A 21,626-nucleotide genomic window follows, 5' to 3' on the forward strand; every position below is an offset into this window, starting at 1 on the left:
TGAACATGCCTCGCTCGGTCTCAAGATGGATCCCGCCGTCACTGAGGATAGAGGCGCTGCCAAGTCTCCTCCCACCAGGTGTTGAGATGTCCATCATCGCTTGAGTAAGACTTGAGTAGATCTTTACAAACGGGTCATCAATTACTAAACACCTGGAGCACTTCCAAATCAATGGATTTCTCCACCTCGGTGGAGTCACATAGTCATCCAATGGCTCTGCCTTTGTACTTGCTGGAGTTTAGAAGAATGAGGGGCTTTCACTTAAACCTATCGACTCAGGAAAGGCTTAGACAGAGTGGATGTGGAGAGGGTGTTTCCTACAGTGGGGGAGTCTAGGACCAGAGGGCACAGCCTCAGCATAGAAGAGCGTCCACTTAGGACAGAGATGAGGTGGAATTTCTGCAGCCAGAGGTCGGTGAATCTGTGGAACTCATTGCCACAGACGGCTGTGGAAGCCAAGTCACCGGGTGTATTTAAAGTGGAGGTTGATAGGTTCTTGACTAGTAAGGGTGTCAAAGGCAGGAGAATGGGGATGAGAGGGATAATAAATCAGTCTCAATGGAATGGCAGAGCCACTCGATGGGCTGAATGGCCTGTTTGTCCAATCCCTCTTGAGAGCCCATACTCTCTAATCCGGGCAGCATCGTGGTGAACCTCTTGTGGCCTTTCCAAGCGAGCGCTGCTCACACACGACGAGGGGACAGGTTGGAGGAGGGAGCTGCAAGTCCCCACGCAACGGCCAGAAGTCCCTAGTGGTGAAAATGTCAGCAGCTTTAACAAAAGGTTAAAGTTTAGAGGCGACACCGGAAAAAGGGCGTGAAAGAAAACGATTGGAGAGGGAGCGGAACTGCGGGGCGGGCAGGCGGAGCAGAGGCATCAGTCGGCAGCGCAAGTGCGAGACAGACGGACGGAGAGGGAGAAGTGACCGGACAGCATCAGCATGGTAAGTCGGACCCGCGACGACGGGGATCCCTCGGCGGCAGATTGCCAGCTGACCTCCCCGGATCCGCACTGTCCCGCAGAGGTGTGTCGGATCCTCACACCTGGAACCCCGGCTCCGACCCCTAAAACTCCAGATCTCCGATATCCCACACCTACAGCGCAGCAGATCCCTGAGCCCCGGACCCCGCAGCTGGGGTTGACCGTGAGCTCCGAGACCCGGGTGCGGTTGCATCAACCCGAAGGTGTGTGGGGGGGACTTTCCGCCAGGAATATGAATTGTTGATCCACTCCCCGATGTTTTGTCCGCACGCTGTGCACTGTTGCCTTACTGCGCAGACTTTGTGCAGAACTTAATTTTTGGATTCATGACAAGAAAGTGTGTGTGTGTGTGAGTGTGTACGAGTGTTTCTGTGTATGTGAGTGGGTATCAATGTTTCTGTGTGCTTGTGCGCGTATATAACCGTCTCCTCTCCCTTGCCGCGGAGTGCGAACTATCGAGTGTTGTTTTACCTGTCGGACCAGGTAGGGAGGGTGGGTCACCTCTGCTTACGAAGGCAGGGCCTCAAGGCAGCGGCCAGCTCATCCGCAGGCCTGCGGGGTTTGTTGAGGTTATCTGAATTCCTGTCGCCCGGCTGGCAGGAACCCGGAGTCGGTGGACAACTGCTCGAGCGGGCTCGGTGGAGTTTGCACATTTGCCTGCCACGTCCAGGTTGGTAGGTTGCAAATAGTTTCTGGTGTGTGGGTCCGGGCAGAATAAACGGGGCTGGGTGGCAGAAAGGCTCGCCACCCGCTCTGTTGCTGTGTTAAAGAGTTCTGAAAGATGAGCTTGAATTGTCACATGTGCATCGAAACCTGATGTAAAATCCGTCGTTCTTCATCAAATCAAGACAGTCGGGATTGTGCTGGGGGGGAAACCCCGAGAAGCCGCTACATTTCCGTGCCAGTGTAGCATTCCAGCGACTCATTAACCCTTGCAGTAGCCGGGGGGAAGGTGCAAACTCGTTACAGACAGCGGGGCGGAAATGGAACCCTGGTCGGCGATCTCAGTTAAAACACCCACCCGCATCGGCTGCTGTACCACTGTGTCATTGGATCTCCAGCCCACAAAGAAAGCGCAATTTGCCCTCAAAACCCGGCAGAGCCGGCATCGCATCAGCGGTCTGGTCTGACTATCCCAATTTTTATTGTCTCCTACATTCCCATCAGTTCCCCCTGATTCTACCACCTTGCGTAAACCCAGCAACCCGCGTTCATAGAACGCAGAACAGAGCACAGGAACTGGCTGTTTGGTCAGCCACGTTGTTCCGCACCAATTCAAATGGCCAGTGAAACTAACCCCTTCTGCCTACACATTATCCATATCCTTCCATTTCTCACACACTCATGGGGCTGTCTAAACCCTCTTAAATGTATCTGCCTCTACCACCACTCCTGGCAGGGCATTACAGGCACCTACCAATCTCTGCGCTTAAAATAAAACTTGCCCCTCTCATCTCTTGTGAAATTACCCCCCCCCACCTTAAATGTATTCCTTTTGTATGTGGGAGGAAATGGGGGCCCTCTGGGTGGGGTGGGGAACATGCAGAGGGCCGAGCTCGCGGCTGGAACTGAACCAGTGTCTCTAGATCTGTGAGACGGTGTGCTTCCCGCTGCCTCACCGGGCAACCCATTTGCCTTGAATCCACATGCGGTGTTCGGATAAAAGTAACCGGGAGCCGAGATCTGAGGAGGGCAAAGTGCCTGGAGTCAGTGGAGTTTGCAAAATTGAGGAAGGGGAAACGTGAAGGAGAGGATTACTATTGAAGTGGCTCGAGACTCTGTCTTTGCAAAGCCGAATTTTGCTTCTGCCTGTACGCTGCCATGGTTTGCAGGCTTGCGTGCCTCAGTGACCTGGAGAGCGATGTTGGTTGGAGTCAGGGCTTTATGCTGTGGCTGTTGGTCGGGTCACCCATGCCAAACAGGTCAAACGGTGGAGGCCAGGCTGAGTGGTCCACCGGTCCTCCAGGTTCGGGGGTTCAGCTCAGGGCCAACAACCCTGACTGGTGAAACAAAATTGTTACAGAAACAGCAACGAAGAATCCGAGAGTGACGGTATTCCTGAGCCTCCACCTGCGACCTGCATGACTGACAGCAGTGAAAACCGAGAGGTTGCTACTGACACGATGAAGGAAGCCATGAACACCGCCAGAGATGGAGAATCTTCATGCTGCCCTACACGCCAGTGATATAATGGGCAGTGAGAAGGTACTGCACGCTGTGTGAGGGGCATTGATGGATGGGCAAAGATGTTGGTGTGGTAATGGTAGGCAGAATCTGAATTTCAGATTTTGGGAGGACCATAGAGGTCACTTCCCCTAGTTTAAGAATAGAGTGAAGAGCAATTTCGTTTGTCTGAGGTTTGAATATTTTTGGAGTTCTCTGCTATAAGGAGCAGTGATTCAGGCAAAGGTAGCTAGATACTTGTACCACAGGAGCAACGGCCAAGAAGGTGGTTCTACAATGCCTTCATAGAGAGCAAAAGGCATGATAAGGCACAGAAGAAGACATGGTTGTCCACTGCAGCCAAGGAAGACCCCAGTTTGCGATGACTATTGTACCACTGGACTGGGATTTTTGCGGTCAAGAGAGTGGAACTGTCCCAGTGATCTTTGATGGACTGTAAATTAACAAAATCAGCTCAGACACCTGCAGATAATGCAGATCATACAATGCTCTCGATAATTGCATCCTCCAAATCTTCATTTTCATTTTAGCATTCAAGATCATTGTTGATGTCTTCAAATTCTTCATAGTTCCTAACTTGTTGAAGTAGAGCAATCGTTTCACTTTCACTCCCGACCATTTCTGGCATCTCCAAGCCCGAATGCTTGAAAGCTCAGTGAGCAAAACGGTTCTAAATTGTCTTCCTGCTTATTCCATGACAGATATCAGTGGCAAAAACAACTACTTTTTGAACACAAATACACGCAAATGACACTACTTAAAAACTGTTCACTCTAAGCACGGTGCAGTGTCTAACAACCAGAAAAGTGCACACGACTGATGCTAGTTAGAAACCGTGGCAGAGGGTCCCGAATAAATGAAGGAGAACTTGTCTATTTTCTCAATTTTTTTGTTCTTTAAGAGTTGTCCCAAATAAGTGGTTGCCCTGAGTAAATGATGGACCAATTAACTAAACTCCCTTGAATCTCCTTTTGCAGATATAGGGCCCAAAATTGTTCATAGTACTCCAGACCTGGTACAAGAGAGAATAGCAAGTAGGCAGGAATGTTGAGACGAAGATCAGATCAGATTTATCTGAAGAATCTGGTTGACCCACCCTGCTGCAGCTGAGGCTGTATCTAGAAAATACTTTCTTTCCCTTTCTCCGTTTAAAATGGCTTTGTTCAGTCCCACTGCTGCCCAGGGTTTCTTTGGAATGGGGCAACTGAGAGGAGTTGCCAGCCACATGTGGTAGTAATCTAGTCAGTACTGCAGCATCGGAGCGATCCACTTACAGCACTGTAAAGTGTAGTGTCATATTCTTTATCCACAGGCTGGTGGACCTGTGCAATTCATTGCCACAGATGGCTGTGGAGACCAAGTCATTAAAGCAGAGGTTGAGGTTGATTGGTCAGAGCAGATCCAGTGGGCCAAATGGACTTAAAGTCTTGTGTTTTACTGATATTTCTTTCCTTGATCGTAGAAAGCACCAAATAAAATCCCTTCAACAGTACTGGAGGTACTCTTGCCTTCCAGGCACACTTCAAATAAATCTATTGTATTTGGCATTCAGGAGTACAATGAAGAAATTTGGGGCACGTGGTCCAGAGTGTGGGGTCAGAGTGTAAGAGCTAGACTGTGGGAGCAGAGCTCGGGGCTGGAGCATGGGTAGAGTGCTATTCCTTTCTCAGCCACTCCCCGGTTCCCACTTCCCTCAGTGCTTGCCACTCCCTGACCACCCCTTCCCCTACAGCCGTGGTCGATGCACCACTTGTCCTTGCATCTTTTACCTTCCCACCATTCAGGGACCCCTATGCATTCACTTGTACTTTTTGCTTTCCAGTGCCTCGCACCTCTTGCCCTGGTGTGGCTCTTCCTACATTTTGTGGAAACAACACACACCACTCTCTGTAATTAACCCCTTTACTTTCCATTAATTGCCTTAGAATTAGTCCCCCTCATACCAGCCATTTACTCCCTGGAAAAACCTCTTTACTTAACCACTCTATCAAGTCTCTTCCAATCCTCCTTCACTCCAGAGTGCAAGTCCTAGCTCACTTCACCTTAAGACATGCTCTCTAATCCAGGTGGCATCCTGGCAGATCTCTGCACCCTCACTAAAGCTTCCCATCTTTCCTCTAGTAAGACAACCTGAACTGAACACAATATTCCGGCGTAGGGTAATCAGGGTTTTATAGATATGCAACATTATCTCATGGCTTTTGAACTCAATCCTCTGACTAATGAAAGCCAACAATGGACGGAAACTTTGAGGGATTTATGGACCTGGACCCCATGATCCCCTGTTACTCCACACTGCCAAGATCCCTACCATTAGTCTTGTGTTCTATCTTCAAATTTGACCCTCCAAAGTGAATCTCTTCACGCTTTCTTGGGTTGAACTCCATCTGCCACTTCTCAGGCCAGCTTTGCCTCCTGTCAGAGTCCCATTGTAACCACCCTCTGTCTTCTACGCACAAGCCTGTTCTGTATCCACACAGCCAGGTCTCCCTGGATCTGATGCCTCCTTACTTTCTGAATGTGTTTGCAGTGAGTGACTGGCCTCTGTCATTCCCCATCCATTCCCACTCTGTGCTCTCTCTCTCTCTCTCTCTCTCTCTCTCTCCTCCTCTTTCACTGCTACTAAGCAGCACAATATCAACGAAAGTGATAAGTTCTTCCTGAGCAGAGAGGGTTATTGGGGTCTCCCTACCTTCTGTCCAAGACCTCTTTCAGAGTCGATACCTCCAGAAGACACGGTACATCATTGAAGACCCTCCCCATGAACTGTTTGTTCTTCTGCCATCAGGTAAATGTTACAGGAGCATCAAAACTAAATCCACAAGGCTACTAAACAGCCTCCTCCCACAGGCAGTCGGACTGCTAAATAGCTGCTCTACCTGACTCTGCTTTGGACACTTTTAACTTGTTTTTAACTGACATGTGGCTTTTGTGTTTTACTATTTATTGTTCTGTTTATTATTTAGTATTGCATTCTGTTATGTTATGATTGCACTGCTCCTGGGAAATGCTGTCTCATTCTGCCCTGCAGAGCTGATGTATGGTTAGATTGACAGTAAAGTTTTTGAATCTTGAATCTGTGACCTCCACAATGAATTGAACTATTTGTGAAAGCAGTTTTACTTGTCCCTCTCATTTCCAGCTCAGTCCCCTCTCTGTTCCACTGGTATATTGGATTTCGTCCACCTCCTCCTATCTACCGGACCTTCCCACCCTCTCCGAGCCAGCCTTCAACCTTCCCCTGCCCCTCCCACCCTTCCGCCATGAGCCGGACCTGATTTCTTCCCGGTGTTTTTTTTAAATTTTCAAATTTTTAGCTTTTGCAGCTCTCTTTTAATTTGTATTGCAGGCTTAACCTGCTCCGTCCACAGCTCACAAATTGCTCCTCCCGGTGCCAACGCAGCCCCATTGGGACAGAACAGTATTCATCCCTCTGTGTCCAGAGCACCTTGAAAACAGATAAAGTTTTGAAACATACTTTGGATTACAGCAATAAATTCCAGAAATCCTCCCACACGCTCCCCTCTCATGAGTCAAACCTGAACGTTAAGCACTTGCACAAGCTTTTAAATCTCCTGATTTGCAGCTTTTTAAAGTTTTTGTTGAACACCTGGCCACTGTCCAACATTGCATAGTTTTGCGCTGTCAGCTGCATATTTTGTGCACATACAGACAGTGGCCACCTTATTCGACACAAAGTACACCGCAGATGCAGTGGTCAAATCAAGACGTACAAACAAGCTGGATGAGCTCAGCAGGTCGGGCTGCATCCGTTGAGAGGAGCAGTCAACGTTTTGGGCCGAGACCCTTCGTCAGGACTAAAGAAGGAGGGGGCAGGGTGGAAGGTGCCAGGTGAAAAACCAATCAGAGGAAAGATCAAGGGGTGGTGGAGGGGAAGCAGGGAGGGGATAGGCAGGAAAGGTGAAGAAGGAATGTAAGGGAAAAGCACTATGGATAGTAGAAGAAGGCAGAATCATGAGAGAGGTGATAGGCAGCTGGGAGAGAAGGCAGAGTGAAAGTGGGATAGGGTAAGGGAAAGGGAGGGAATTACCAGAAGTTGGAGAATTCAATGTTCATGTCAAGGGGCTGGAGACTACCCAGACGGTGTACAAGGTGTTGCTCCTCCAACCTGTTTGGCCTCATCATGACAGTAGAGGAGGCCATGTATGGACATATCCGAATGGGAATGTGAAGCAGAGTTGAAGTGGGTGGCAACCGGGAGATCCTATCTGTTGTTGCGGACGGAGCGGAAGTGCTCGATGAAGCGGTCCCCTAGACTGCGTCGGGTCTCGCCGATGTAGAGGCCACACCGGGAACACCGGATGCAATAGATGACCCCAACAGACTCACAAGTGAAGTTTTGCTTCACCTGGAAGGACTGTTTGGGGCCCTGAATGGTGGTAAAAGAGGAGGTGTAGGGACAGGTGTAGCACTTACGCTTGCAGGGATAAGTACCAGGTGGGAGATCTGGGGGGAGGGACGTGTGGACTAGGCAGTCACGGAGGGAACGATCCCTGCAAAAAGCAGAGGGGGTAGAGAGAGAAAGATGTGCTTAGCGGTGGGGTCCTGCTGAAGGTGGCAGAAGTTGCGGAGGATAATATGCTGGGTCCGGAGGCTGGTGGGGTGGTAGGTGAGGACAAGGGGAACACAGTCCCTGTTGTAGTGACGGGAGGATGGGGTGAGGGCCGAAGTGCGGGAAAGGAGGAGATGTGGGTGAGGGCATCATTGATGACAGCAGAAGGGAAACCATGATTCTTAAAGAAAGGGGACATTTGGGATGTCCTGGAATGGAAAGCCTCATCCTTGGAGCAGATGCGGCGGAGACAGAGGAACTGGGAATAGGGAATAGAATTTTTACATTTGGCAGGGTGGGAAGAGGTATAATCGAGGTAGTTATGGGAGTCAGTGGGTTTATAGAAGATGTCAGTGGACAGTCTGTCTCCAGAGATGGAGACTGAGAGATCGAGAAAGGGGATAGAACTGTCCGAGATGGACCAAGTGAATTTGAGGGCTGGGTGAAAGTTAGAGGCAAAGTCGATGAAATTGACGAGCTCAGCATGGGTGCAGGAAGCAGCACCAATGTAGTTGTCAGCGTATCGAAGGAAAAGTTGGGAGAGCAGTACCAGTATAGATTTGGAGCATAGACTGTTCCATATAACCCCAAAGAGGCAGGCATAGCTGGGGCCCATGCGAGTGCCCATAGCGACACCCTTGGTCTGAAGAAAGTGGGAAGAGCCAAAAGAGAAGTTATTAAGTGTGAGTACCAGTTCCGCCAACCGGAGGAGTGTGATGGTGTTGGGGAACTGGTGAGGTCTGTAGTCCAGAAAGTAGCGGAGGGCTTTGAGGCCTTCTTGATGGGGAATTGAAGTGTATAAGGATTGGACATCCATAGTGAAAAAGAAGCGGTCGGGACCGGGGAACTGGAAGTTATTGAAGAGGTGGAGGGCATGGGATGTATCCCGGATGTAGGTGGGGAGAGACTGAACTATGGGTGACAAAATGGAGTCCAGGTAGGAAGATACAAGTTCAGTAGGGCAGGAGCAAGCTGGAACTACGGGCCTACCAGGACAGTCAGCCTTGTGGATCTTGGGGAGGAGGTAAAGCCAAGCAGCACGGGGTGTGGGAATTATGAGTTTTTTTGGCTGAGGATGGAAGGTCTCCAGAGTTGATAAGGGCAATGATAGTACAGGAGACAATAGCTTGATGTTTTTTGGTGGGGTCTTGTTCCAGGGGTAAGTACGAGGAGGTGTCAGAGAGCTGCCATTTGGCCTCAGAGAGGTAGAGGTCTGTCCGCCAGACCACTACGGCACCACCTTTGTCTGTGGGTTTGATGGTGAGGTTAGGATTAGTGCGGAGAGAGCGAAGGGTAGTGCGTTCAGAGGGAGTGAGGTTGGAACAGGAGAGAGGAGTGGTGAAGTTGAGACGGTTGATGTCTCGGCGACAGTTGGAGATGAAAAGATCGAGAGCAGGTAGAAGGCCTGGTCCAGGAGGAGGAGGAGGGTTGAAGACGGGAGAAGGGGTCATCAATAGGGGGAGAGGAATCCTTGTTAAAGTAGTAGGCTTGGAGACCTAGGCGACGGAAGAAGAGTTCAGCGTCAAGCCAGGCACGGAACCTCCTGTACCTAATAAAGTGGCCACTGAGTGTATGTTCATGGTCTGCTGCTGTGGCCCATCCACATCAAGGTTCAACGTGTTGTGTTCAGACATGCTCTTCTGCACACCAGTATTGTAACGCGTGGTATTTGAGTTACTGTCACCTTCCTGTCAGATTGAACCAGTCTGGCCATTCTCCTCTTGCCTCTCTCATTAACAAGGTGTTTTTTACTCTTCCCCACAGAATTGCTGCTCTGTGGATTTTTTTTTGTTTTATGCACCATTCTCTGTAAACTCTAGAGACTGTTGTGTGTGAAAATCCCAGGAGATCAGCAGTTTCTGAGATACTCAAACCATCCCATCTGGCACCAACAATCATTCCACAATCAAAGTCACTTAGTTCACAATCCTTTTCCATTTTGATGCTTGTTCTGAACAACAACTGAACCTCTCGACCATGTCGGCATGCTTTTAAGCATTGAATTGCTGCCATGTGATTGGCTGATTAGGTATCTGCACGAACAGAGTGGTGCCACATTAGTGTAACGATGAACATGGTGCTGTTGGAGCTCGGGTCGCAGCCTCTGTAAGGAGTTTGTATGCTCTTCCCATGCGCACATGGGTTTCCTCCGGGTGCTCTGGTTTCCTCCCGCAGTCCAAAGGCATACTGGTTGGTAGGTTAATTCGTCGTAAATTGTACCGTGACTAGGCCAGGGCTGAATCGGTGGGTTGCTGGCTGACATGCTGGTTATGCCAGGCCTACTCTGCACAGTGTCCCTAATGAAAAATAGCTGCTGAGAAAGGTCAATCAGGTCGACTTCCCGTGGCAGTCCATCCTATATCCCCCACCACCCTCTGTGGGAAAGACACACTCCTTTTTCAGACATTCCCCTCTCACCATGAGTCCTGGAGTCATGGGAACAGAGCCTCTGACTCAACTCGTCCATGGCAGCTCCATTGCCCAGGAACCAAGTCCCATCAACCCACATTTGGCCCATCCATATGATCATCTTGGTGGTTTTTAAAGGTTGTTAATGTACCTGCTTCAGCCACAATTTTTGGCAGCCTTTTCCAATTATGCACAAGCCTTTGTGTGAAGAAATTGCCCCTCATGTCTCTTAAATCTCGGGCCTCTGATCTTAAGCCTATAACCTCTTGTTCTCAGCCTGGGGAAAAGTCTGTATGTTTTCATTCTGCCTGTGTCCCTCATGTCTTCCATAGCTCTAGATCACCCCTCACACTCCTGTTTCTAGGGAATGAAGTCCTGTTCCATGCAACCTATCCCTGTAATTCAGGCCCCCCCCCCCCCCACACAGTGCTGGAGGAACTCAGCATGTCAGGCAGCATGAATGGATCATCAATGTTTTTCCAATGGTCCACTCTCCTCTTCTGTCAGATTCCTCCTTCTTCAGCCCTTGATCTTTCCCACCTACCTGGCTACACCTATCACCTTCCAGCTAGCCTCCTTCCCCCACCTTACCTTCTTAATCTGGTGTCTTCCCCCTTCCTTATTATGAACAAAGCAGATGAGCTTAGAGTGTGGATCAGTACTTGGAGCTATGATGTTGTGGCCAATACAGAGACTTGGATGACTCAGGGGCAGGAATGGCTACTTAGAGTGTCAGGCTTTAGATGTTTCAGCAAGGAAAGTGAGGGAGGCAAAGTAGGTGAGGGCATGGCACTGCTGATCAGAGATAGTGTCACGGCTTCAGAAAAGGAGGAAGTCATGGACGGATTGTCTACTGAGTCTGTGGGTGGAAGTTAGAAACAGGAAGGGGTCAATAACTCTACTGGGTATTTTTTATAGACCACACGATAGTAACAGTGACATCGAGGAGCAGCTATGGAGTCAGATTCTGCAAAGGTGCAATAATAACAGGGTTGTTGTGGTGGGAGATTTTAATTTCCCAAATATTGATTGAAATCTCCCTAGAGTGAAGGGTTTAGATGGGGTGGAGTTTGGTAGGTGTGTTCAGGAAGGTTTCTTGACACAATATGTAGATAAGCCAACAAGAGGAGAAGCTGTACTTGATCTGGTATTGGGAAATGAACCTGGTCAGGTGTCAGATCTCTCAGTGGGAGAGCATTTTGGAGATGGTGATCACAATTTTATCTCCTTTACCATAGCATTGGAGAGGGATAGGAACAGACAAGTTAGCGAAACGTTTAATTGGGGTAAGGGGAAATATGAGGCTATCAGGCAGGAATGTGGAAGCATAAATTAGAAGCAGATGTTCTCAGGGAAACGTACGGAAGAAATGTGGCAAATGTTCAGGGGATGTTTGTGTGGGGTTCTGCGACTATACGTTCCAATGACACGGAAAGGATGGTAGGGTACAGAAACTGTGGTGTACAAAGGCTGTTGTAAATCTAGTCAAGAGGAAAAGAGCTTATGACAGGTTCAAAACACTAGGTAATGATAGAGATCTAGAAGATGATGAGGCTAGCAGGAAGGAGCTTAAGAATGAAATTAAGAGAGCCAGAAGGGGCCATGAGAGGGGCTTGGCGGGCAGAATCAAGGAAAACCCCAAGGCATTGTACAAGTATGTGAAGAGCAAGAGGATAAGACGTGAGAGAATAGGACCAATCAAGTGTTTTACAGGGGAAAAGTGTGTAATGAACCAAAAGAGATAGCAGAAGTACTTAATGAATACTTTGCTTCAGTATTCACTATGGAAAAGGATCTTAGTGATTGTAGGGATGACTTGCAGTGGACTGAAAAGCTTGAGCATGTAGCTATTAAGGAAGAAGATGTGCTGGAGCTTTTGGAAATCATCAAGTTGGATAAATTACCGGGACCGGATGAGGTGTACCCCAGGCTACTGTGGGGAAACAAGGGAGGAGATTGCTGAGCCTCTGGCAATGATGAGAGGTTCCGGAGGATTGGAGGGTTGCAAATGTTGTTCTTTTATTCAAGAAAGGGAGTAGAGATGGCCCAGGAAATTATAGACCAGTAAGTCTTACTTCAGTGGTTGGTAAGTTGATGGAAAAGATCCTGAGAGACAGGATTTATGAACATTTGGAGAGGCATAATATGATTAGGAATAGTCAGCATGGCTTTATCAAGGGCAGGTCATACCTTATGAGCCTGATTGAATTTTTTGAGGATGTGACTAAACACATTGATGAAGGTAGAACAATAGATGTAGTGTATATGGATTTCAGCAAGGCATTTGATAAGATACCCCATGCAAGGCTTATTGAGAAAGTAAGGAGGCATGGGATCCAAGGGGACATTGCTTTGTGGATCCAGAACTGGCTGCCCACAGAAGGCAAAGAGTTGTTCTAGACAGGTCATATTCTGCATCGAGGTCGGTCACCAGTGGAGTGCCTTAGGGATCTGTTCTGGGACCCCTGCTCTTCATGATTTTTATAAATGACATGGATAAGAAAGTCAAGGGATGGGTTAGTAAGTTTGCTGATGACACAATGGTTGGGTGTGTTGTGGATAGTGTGGAGGGCTGTCAGAGGTCACAGTGGGACGTTGATAGGAAGCAAAACTGGGCTGAGAAGTAGCAGATGGAGTTCAACCCAAATAAGTTTGAGGTGGTTCATTTTGGTAGGTCAAATTTGATGGCAGAATATAGCCATCTTAGAACTACCCATAGCCCTCTATTTTTCTAAGCTCCATGTAGCCATCTCTTAAAAGACCCTATCATTTCTGCCCCTACCACTGTCACCGGCAGCCCATTCCACGCACTCACCGTTCTCTACGTAAAAAAAACTTACCCCTGACATCTCTGTACCTACTTCCAAGCACCTTAAAACTATGCCCTCTTGTGTTAGCCACTTCAGCCCTGGAGAAAAGCCTCTGACTCTCCACATGATCAGTGCCTCTCATCACCTTATACACCTCTATCAGGTCACCTCTCATCCTCCATCTTCCAAGGAGAAAAGGCCGAGTTCACTCAACCTATTCTCATAAGGCATGCTCCCCAAGCCAGGCAACATCCTTGTAAATCTCCTCTGCACCCTTTCTATGGATTCTACATCCTTCCTGTAGTGAGGAGACCAGAACTGAGCACAGTACTCCAAGTGGGGTCTGACCAGGGTCCTGTATAGCTGCAACATTACCTCTCGGCTCTTAAACAAAGTACTGGAGAAACCTTTCACCCTGCTTGTCACTGACAGCACCAAGATTTGCAGGAAAGAAGTCTAAATGGGAATGCAGAAAATTAGTCTTTAGTGACATGGTACCCTTCATGTTTTCAATTTAATTGTGGGCAGCATTTTAATTGAGTTAAATAATGAATTGGAATGACAAACATAGGCAATTTTTTTAAAAATGGTGTGTGATAGGAAAATTTCATGGTGACTTTCATGATTAGAAGCTCAACATCCATAAGATACACCCAAGAGTATTGAGGAAGCAAAATCTTTGTTGTCCACTGTAATTGTTCATCAGCATCTGCATAATCAGAAACCATTACCCACTTCAGTATCAGCCATAAACTTGTTCACTGTGCCTTGCACATTCATATCCAAATTGTTTACAGAAATTATAAACAGCAAAGGTCCCAGGACTGACCCTTGTGATGCAAAACTAGACTCAGGCCTCCAATCTGAGAAACGGCCGATGATCATCACACCCTGCTTCTTACTACTGATTCAATCTGCTGTCTCCCCATGGATCCCACTGTAATCTGACCTCCCAGATGAGTCTGGCATGAGAGGCCTTGCTGAAGTCGAAACAGAAAACCTTCACTGCCCCTCCTTCATTTTAGTTAGCTCTTGGAAAAATACCAGAAAATTTGCCAGAAGTGACATCCTACAGCCAAAGCTGTGCGGAGTCAGACCGTGTTTTTCCAAGTGTTGGTAGATCCTGTCCCTCAGAATCCCCTCCTGCAATTTACCCACCACCACTCACTGGTTTCATGGCTTGTTCTTGCTATCCTTTTTAAACAATAGACCACATTATGAACAAGAGAAAATCTGCAGATGCTGGAGACCCGAACAACACACATAAAATGTTGGAGGAACTCAGCAGGCCAGGCAGCGTCAATGGGAAAAAGTGCAGTCAACATTTTGGGCCGAGACCCTTCGTCAGGAGTGGAGTTTAAAAAAAACAGAGGAGTAGATTTAAAAGGTGGGGGAGGATGAGAGAGGAACACAAGGTGATAGGGGAGCAACACACACAAAATGCTGGTGGAACACAGCAGGCCAGGCAGCATCTATAACCATATAACCATATAACAATCGCAGCACGGAAACAGGCCATCTTGGCCCTCCTAGTCCGTGCCGAACCCTTAATCTCACCTAGTCCCACCTACCCGCACTGAGCCCATAACCCTCCACTCCTTTCCTGTCCATATACCTATCCAATTTTACCTTAAATGACACAACTGAACTGGCCTCTACTACTTCTACAGGAAGCTCATTCCACACAGCTATCACTCTTTGAGTAAAGAAATACCCCCTCGTGTTTCCCTTAAACTTCTGCCCCCTAACTCTCAAATCATGTCCTCTAGTTTGAATCTCCCCTACTCTCAATGGAAACAGCCTGTTCACGTCAACTCTATCTATCCCTCTCAAAATTTTAAATACCTCGATCAAATCCCCCCTCAACCTTCTACGCTCCAATGAATAGAGACCTAACTTGTTCAACCTTTCTCTGTAACTTAATTGCTGAAACCCAGGTAACATCCTAGTAAATCGTCTCTGCACTCTCTCTAATTTATTGATATCTTTCCTATAATTCGGTGACCAGAACTGCACACAATATTCCAAATTTGGCCTTACCAATGCCTTGTACAACTTTAGCATTACATCCCAACTTCTGTACTCAATGCTTTGATTTATAAAGGCCAGCGTTCCAAAAGCCCTCTTCACCACCCTATCTACATGAGACTCCACTTTCAGGGAACTATGCACAGTTATTCCTAGATCTCTCTGTTCCTCTGCATTCCTCAATGCCCTACCATTTACTCTGTATGTTCTATTTGGATTATTCCTGCCAAAATGTAGAACCTCACACTTCTCAGCATTAAACTCCATCTGCCAACGTTCAGCCCATTCTTCTAACCGGCATAAATCTCCCTGCAAGCTTTGAAAATCCACCTCATTATCCACAACACCTCCTACCTTAGTATCATCTGCATACTTACTAATCCAATTTACCACCCCATCATCCAGATCATTTATGTATATTACAAACATCATTGGGCCCAAAACAGATCCCTGAGGCACCCCGCTAGTCACCAGCCTCCATCCCGATAAACAATTATCCACCACTACTCTCTGGCATCTCCCATCTAGCCACTGTTGAATCCATTTTATTACTCCAGCATTAATACCTAACGACTGAACCTTCTTAACTAACCTTCCATGTGGAACTTTGTCAAAGGCTTTGCTGAAGTCCATACAGACTACATCCACTGCCTTACCCTCGTCAACATTCCTCGTAACTTCTTCAAAAAATTCAATAAGGTTTGTCAAACATGACCTTCAACGCACAAATCCATGCTGGCTACTTCTAATCAGATCCCGTCTATCCAGATAATTATAAATACTATCTCTAAGAATACTTTCCATTAATTTACCCACCACTGATGTCAAACTGACAGGTCTATAATTGCTAGGCTTCCTTCTAGAACCCTTTTTAAACAATGGAACCACATGAGCAATACGCCAATCCTCCGGCACAATCCCCGTTTCTAATGACATATTAAAGATCTCCGTCAGAGCTCCTGCTATTTCTACACAAACTTCCCTCAAGGTCCTGGGGAATATCCTGTCAGGACCCGGAGACTTATCCACTTTTAAATTTCTTAAAAGCGCCAGTACCTCCACCTCTTTAATTGTCATAGGTTCCATAACTTCCTTACTTGTTTCCCACACCTTAGACAATTCAATATCCTTCTCCTTAGTGAATACCGAAGAGAAGAAATCATTTAAAATCTCTCCCATCTCCTTCGGTTCCACACATAGCTGACCACTGTGATTCTCTAAGGGGCCAATTTTATCCCTCACTATCCTCTTGCTTTTAAGGAGAAGCATTGTCAACCTTTTGGGCCGAGACCCTTCCTGAAACGTTGACAGTGCTTCTCCTATAGATGCTGCCTGGCCTGCTGTGTTCCACCAGCATTTTGTGTGTGTTGTTTGAATTTCCAGCATCTGCAGATTTCCTCGTGATAGGGGAAACCGGGAGGGAGAGGGATGAAGTAGGACATTAGCCACTCGCCAATCCTCCAGAACCTAACCTGTGGCCAGAGGTGAAGCAGAAATCTCTGCAAGGACCTCCACAATGTCTTCTCCAGCTTCCCATCACAATGTCCCAGGTCAGGACCTGGGCATTTATTCACCATAGTGCATTTTGAAGACTCCCATACATCTTCCCTGCTAATTCTTAAGTAGTCCAAGACTCATTTTCCCCATTTCCTCATCTTCCAACATTTCCTTCGCAGTAAAAACTGCAGAGAAATGTTCAATAACCATGTTGATCTTTAAGGGGACCTATCCTCTCCCGAGCCAACCTCTTAATCGTTACCTATAGAGTGTCTTGGGATTTTGCTTCATCTTGCCTAACAGCTCCTTCTTAAATCCCCTGTTTGCCTCTTAGCTTCTGTGCTGTGCTCCTGCACGTAATCATCAGGGGATTCACTGGTTCCCAACTGCTTGTGTGTAGTACATGCTGCCCTCTTTTTCTTAACCAGAGTCTCATATTCTCTCATCTATCAGGGTTCTCTAAACCCATCAGACTTGCTCTTTACCCTACCCAGAACGTGTAGGCCCTGAACTCTTGGTGTCACACTTTTAAAGGCTTTTACAAAGTTGTTTGTAGGGAATTGATCGTCTGCTAAGTGGGAAACTGGGAAATGGCTTGGCACATTCCTGCAGAGGGTGTCACTGCTGCTTCACAGTTCCAGAGGCCTGGATTTAATCCTGACCCTGAATTCCATCTGTGCAGTCTTCGAATGCTCTCCATATGGCCATGAGGCTTTCCTGCAAGTGCGCCAGTTTCTGTCCACGTCCCAAAGACGTGCAAGCTGATAGGCTAATTGGCCACTTTAGATTACCCCTGGTGTGCAGGTGAGTGTAAGAATCTAGTAGGAGTGTGGGAATGGTAAACTGTAGGGTAAGATTTGTGTAAAGATGGGAGGTTGATGATTGGTCGAGACTCATTGGGTGAAAGGGTGTGTTACCCCGCAGTAAATCCCTATGACACTAAAATTCTCAATACTGAGTTGTGATGGTCATATCAATATTCCTCCTTGCTGCAAGTAGATTCACTTCCTTTTTGGAATTGGACGTAGTCAAAGACATTTACAAGTTGTGTGTGTGCATGTATGTGTGATGTATATGCGTATATATAAGGGTGTGTTTGTGTATGAGATATGTATACGTGTGTGTGTTTCATTCAAGCTTCTGACACGTAGAAAGTGCAATCTTCTTTTAAATGCAAAATTTAATAAAGACAGATAAATTTTGTCTTGGCAGCATTCTGGAATCGGTATTCACCAACAGGTCTTTGATGAGTTCGAAACGATGAAGATTCGGAAGATGGGGTTCACCAGGAGGAAGTTACTCAAGCTAAACTTGAGCGAGGATGAGAAATTCCTGGTTGTGGATGAAGACTGTGTGACGCAGCAGCAAGCCTGCGGGAATGGCTACCAGCAGTTACTGAGTCACTTAAAACCCGACACTTGCTGCCTTCTCATTTTTGATCTCTCTTATGACACCAAGGAATCGGTCTCCAAGGATGATCTGATCTTAATAATGTGGTACGTTCTTCACTGTCTGCTCACCTTGGATCTGTAAAAGTTTTGGAGCTTAAGGCAGCTTAGATTTTAAGAGAGTGATGTTGAGCTAGAAGGTCAGCATGGTCTCGCTGAGCGGGAGAAAGAAGGCAAAAAACGTTCTGGTAAAGCAGGTGGCCATCTTGTTATCTCACTGAGAAACACATAATGCCTGCCCATGAACTAACCCTGTGAGTAATGTAATTGTGTCCAAGTGTTGATGCTTAAGTTCTTCTCCCTGCATCGCGGTTCCCAATTCATCAAGTACCTACTATATTGAAATAGTCTATGATGGAAAGACACTAAAAGAAATAGACACCAGGGTGTTTAAAGATGACTAAATCTCTCAATGTGAGAAATCGGAAATGCAGGTACTTCTAGGTAAGTTAGTCAGCATCCGTGGGTAGGGGATCTGAATCCTATTGACCTAAAACAAGTGGAGGAGTTCCAGGGCCACCTCTTGCACAATTTTGGGTCTGAGGCCTGGTGGTCATGGGTAGAAGCAGAGAACAGAAATGTGGTACAAAGGCATCAGAGGCTATCTATTTGCCTGTGTGTTTCCCATATTATAGAAGCATAGTAAACCTACAGCACAATACAGGCTCTTCGGCCCACAAAGCTGTGCCGAACATGTCCTTACCTTAGAAATTACCTAGGGTTACCCATAGCCCTCTATTTTTCTGAGCTCCATGTACCTGTCCAGGTAAAAGACCCTATCATTTCTGCCTCCACCAGCATCGTTGGCAGCCCATTCCATGCATTCACCACACTCTGCGTAAAAAAACATACCCCTGACATCTCCTCTTCCAAGTACTCTTCCAGGTACTTCCAAGCATCTTAAAACTGTGTCCTCTCGTGCACAGTTCTAAATATCTAAATATCCTTCTAAATCATTTTTTTTCTGGGGCGTCTCAGGGCGACTCACGTTTCAGCAGTGGATAAGATTAAATATTCTCATCTCAGCCTGATACAGCTAAAAAGCACAACTGCTTCCAAGGTCAGTACAGCCAACAAAAATGTCTTAATGCGTTTAAACAAAGTATTGCTGCTTAAAACTGATGGAAACAATGCTGAATGCAGATGGACTCCTCGCTGGGTCCCACGTAGGAAACATGGGTACAGGTCAGGGATACAAGTGTGTTTAAGGAAACGGGGTTTGAAACTCCCAACATTGAATATCTTTGTTGGCAAACAGGCAGTCTCTGGTGAATTGATCTCAGAGCCAGGGTGCTGAATCAGAGGGACATTAGGACCGTATGTGTCCTTTGTTTCACAGAATCCTGGTTAACTCCTTCCATACCAAATGCAGCGATTTGGATCGACAGGTTTACTATACACCGTCAGGATAGATCTATAGTCTCTCAAAAGCAGAGGTGGAGGACTACGCCTCATGATCAGCTCTTCTTGGTGCACAAATACATCAGTGCTGTCCCAGTTCTGCTCACCAGACCTGGAATATCAGGCAGTGAAGTACCATTCACTTCACCTACCATGGGAAATTTCCAGGATCATTTTAGTAGCAATATACATTCCACCTCAGGCCAATGTCAAACAGACTTTAGATGAGCAATGGGATCAACACGCACAAAACAGCGCACCCCAATGTGTTCACCATTGTTTTGGGAGATTTTAACAAGGCCAGTCTGAAAAAAAATCACTAAGCAATTACCATCAACAGATCACTTGCAATACCAGAGGAAACAACACACTGGACCATTGCTACATCACCATCAAGGATGCCTACCGTGCTATTCCACGCCCTCACTTCGGGAAGTCTGATCACCTGGCTGTATTTCTACTCCCTGAGTATAGGCAGAGACTGAAGACTGCAGCACCAGTAGTGAGGACCAAGAAGGTATGGACAAGGGAAGCACAGGAGCGTCTACAGGACTGCTTTGACTCGGTGGACTGGACTATATTCAGGGATTCATCTGCTGCAGTTGTTACCGACTTCATTAAAACCTGTGTGGATGAGTGTGTGCCTACAAAGACTTACTGTACATTCCCAAACCAAAAGCCGTGGATGAACCAGGAGGTACATCATCTGCTGAAGGCTAGATCTGTGGCATTCAAGTCTGGCAACCCAGGCCTGTACCAGAAAACCAGGTATGATATGCGGACGACTATTTCAAGGGTAGAGATGGTTTCAAATGAGGTTGGAGGAGACTTTGGATGTATGACAACTCTGGCAGGGTTTGCAAGACATTACTTCCTACAAAGTTAAAGCTAGTAGCATGAATGGCAACGATGCTTCACTACCAGATGAACTCAATGCCTTAATGCCCGCTCTGAAAGGGAGAATATAACTACAGCAGTGATGACTCTGTGATCTCTGTTTCAGAGGCCAGTGTTAGGTTGTCTTTAAAGAGAGTGAACCCTCACAAGGCGGAAGGTCCCAATGGAGTTCCTGGTAAGGCTCTGAAAACCTGTGCCAACCAACTGGCAGGAGTATTCGAGAACATTTTGAACCCCTCTCTGCTACGAGCGGAATTTCCCACTTGCTTCAAAAAAGCAACAATTATACCAGTGTCTAAGAAGAATAATGTGACTATCACCTAGTAGCACTCACCATCGACAGTGATGAAACGCTTTGACAGGTTGGTCATGACTAGACTGGACTCCTGCCTCAGCAAGGATCTGGACACACTGCAATTCACCTATCGCCACAATAAGTCAATGGCAGACACAATCTTAGTGGCTCTTCACATGGCTTTAGACCACCTGGACAACACAAACACCTATGTCAGGATGCTTTCATCGACAGTAGTTCAACATTTAATACCATCATTCCCACAATCCTGATTGAGGAGTACAGAACCTGGGCCTCTGTACTTCCCTCTGTAATTGGATCCTCGACTATTGGTGATAACATCTCCTCCCTGGGGTGTGTGCTTAGCCCACTGTTCTACTCTCTCTACTCTATACCCATGACTGTGTGGCTAGCCATAGCTGAAATACTATCTATCAATTTGCTGACGATACAACCATTCTTGGTAGAAACTCAGGTGGTGATAAGAATGCGTACAGGAGTGAGATATGCCAACTAGTGGAATGGTGCCACAGCAACAACCTGGCACTCAACATCAGTAAGATGAAAGCTGATTGTGGACTTAATTATTTCTGTTTTTTGCACAATTTTTAATTTATTCAATACACGTATACTGTAACTAGTTTACTTATCTATTTATTATTTTATTATTTTTTTCTTCTTCTATGTTATGTATTGCATTGAACTGCTGCTGCTAAGTTAACAAATTTCATGACACTTGCCAGTGATGATAAACCTGACTCTGATTCTGTTTCTGATCTGTCCTATCCTATCCATGTATCTGGCCAAGTACTTTCTTTTTTAATCTATTTTTATTGAAGGAATGACACAATACAGAATACATAATGCATTACATTTTCCTCCATTTTGCATTTATATCTTACCCCGAAACAAACCTTCTCTCACCCTCCCTCCCATGGCAGCTAATGTATTTACAATACAATTCTCAAATACAAGTACGGACATTTCACAGCCATACCCCCACACTACTTCAAGATGAAGGCAAACACACATCCACAACATGTCAGATGATCCAGAATACACTCATATTACAATTCATCAACCACCCTGTGAGGTAAACCAGA

General features: G+C 46.6%; 1 protein-coding gene across 1 annotated transcript in view; it reads left to right on the top strand.

The window, feature by feature from the left end:
* Nucleotides 1–787: 787 nt before the first annotated feature.
* LOC132403132 (cofilin-2-like) overlaps nt 788–21,626 on the top strand; it is a 33,176-nt gene continuing 12,337 nt past the window's right edge. Inside the window, exons 1-2 of the mRNA XM_059986432.1 lie at nt 788–943; nt 17,695–17,978. Of these exons, the coding sequence (XP_059842415.1) occupies nt 941–943; nt 17,695–17,978 (287 nt within the window). The 5' untranslated portion in view covers nt 788–940. The remainder of the gene's footprint in view (nt 944–17,694; nt 17,979–21,626) is intronic.

This window comes from Hypanus sabinus, chromosome 12 (genome assembly GCF_030144855.1).
Source record: "Hypanus sabinus isolate sHypSab1 chromosome 12, sHypSab1.hap1, whole genome shotgun sequence".
NCBI classification, from domain to species: domain Eukaryota; kingdom Metazoa; phylum Chordata; class Chondrichthyes; order Myliobatiformes; family Dasyatidae; genus Hypanus; species Hypanus sabinus.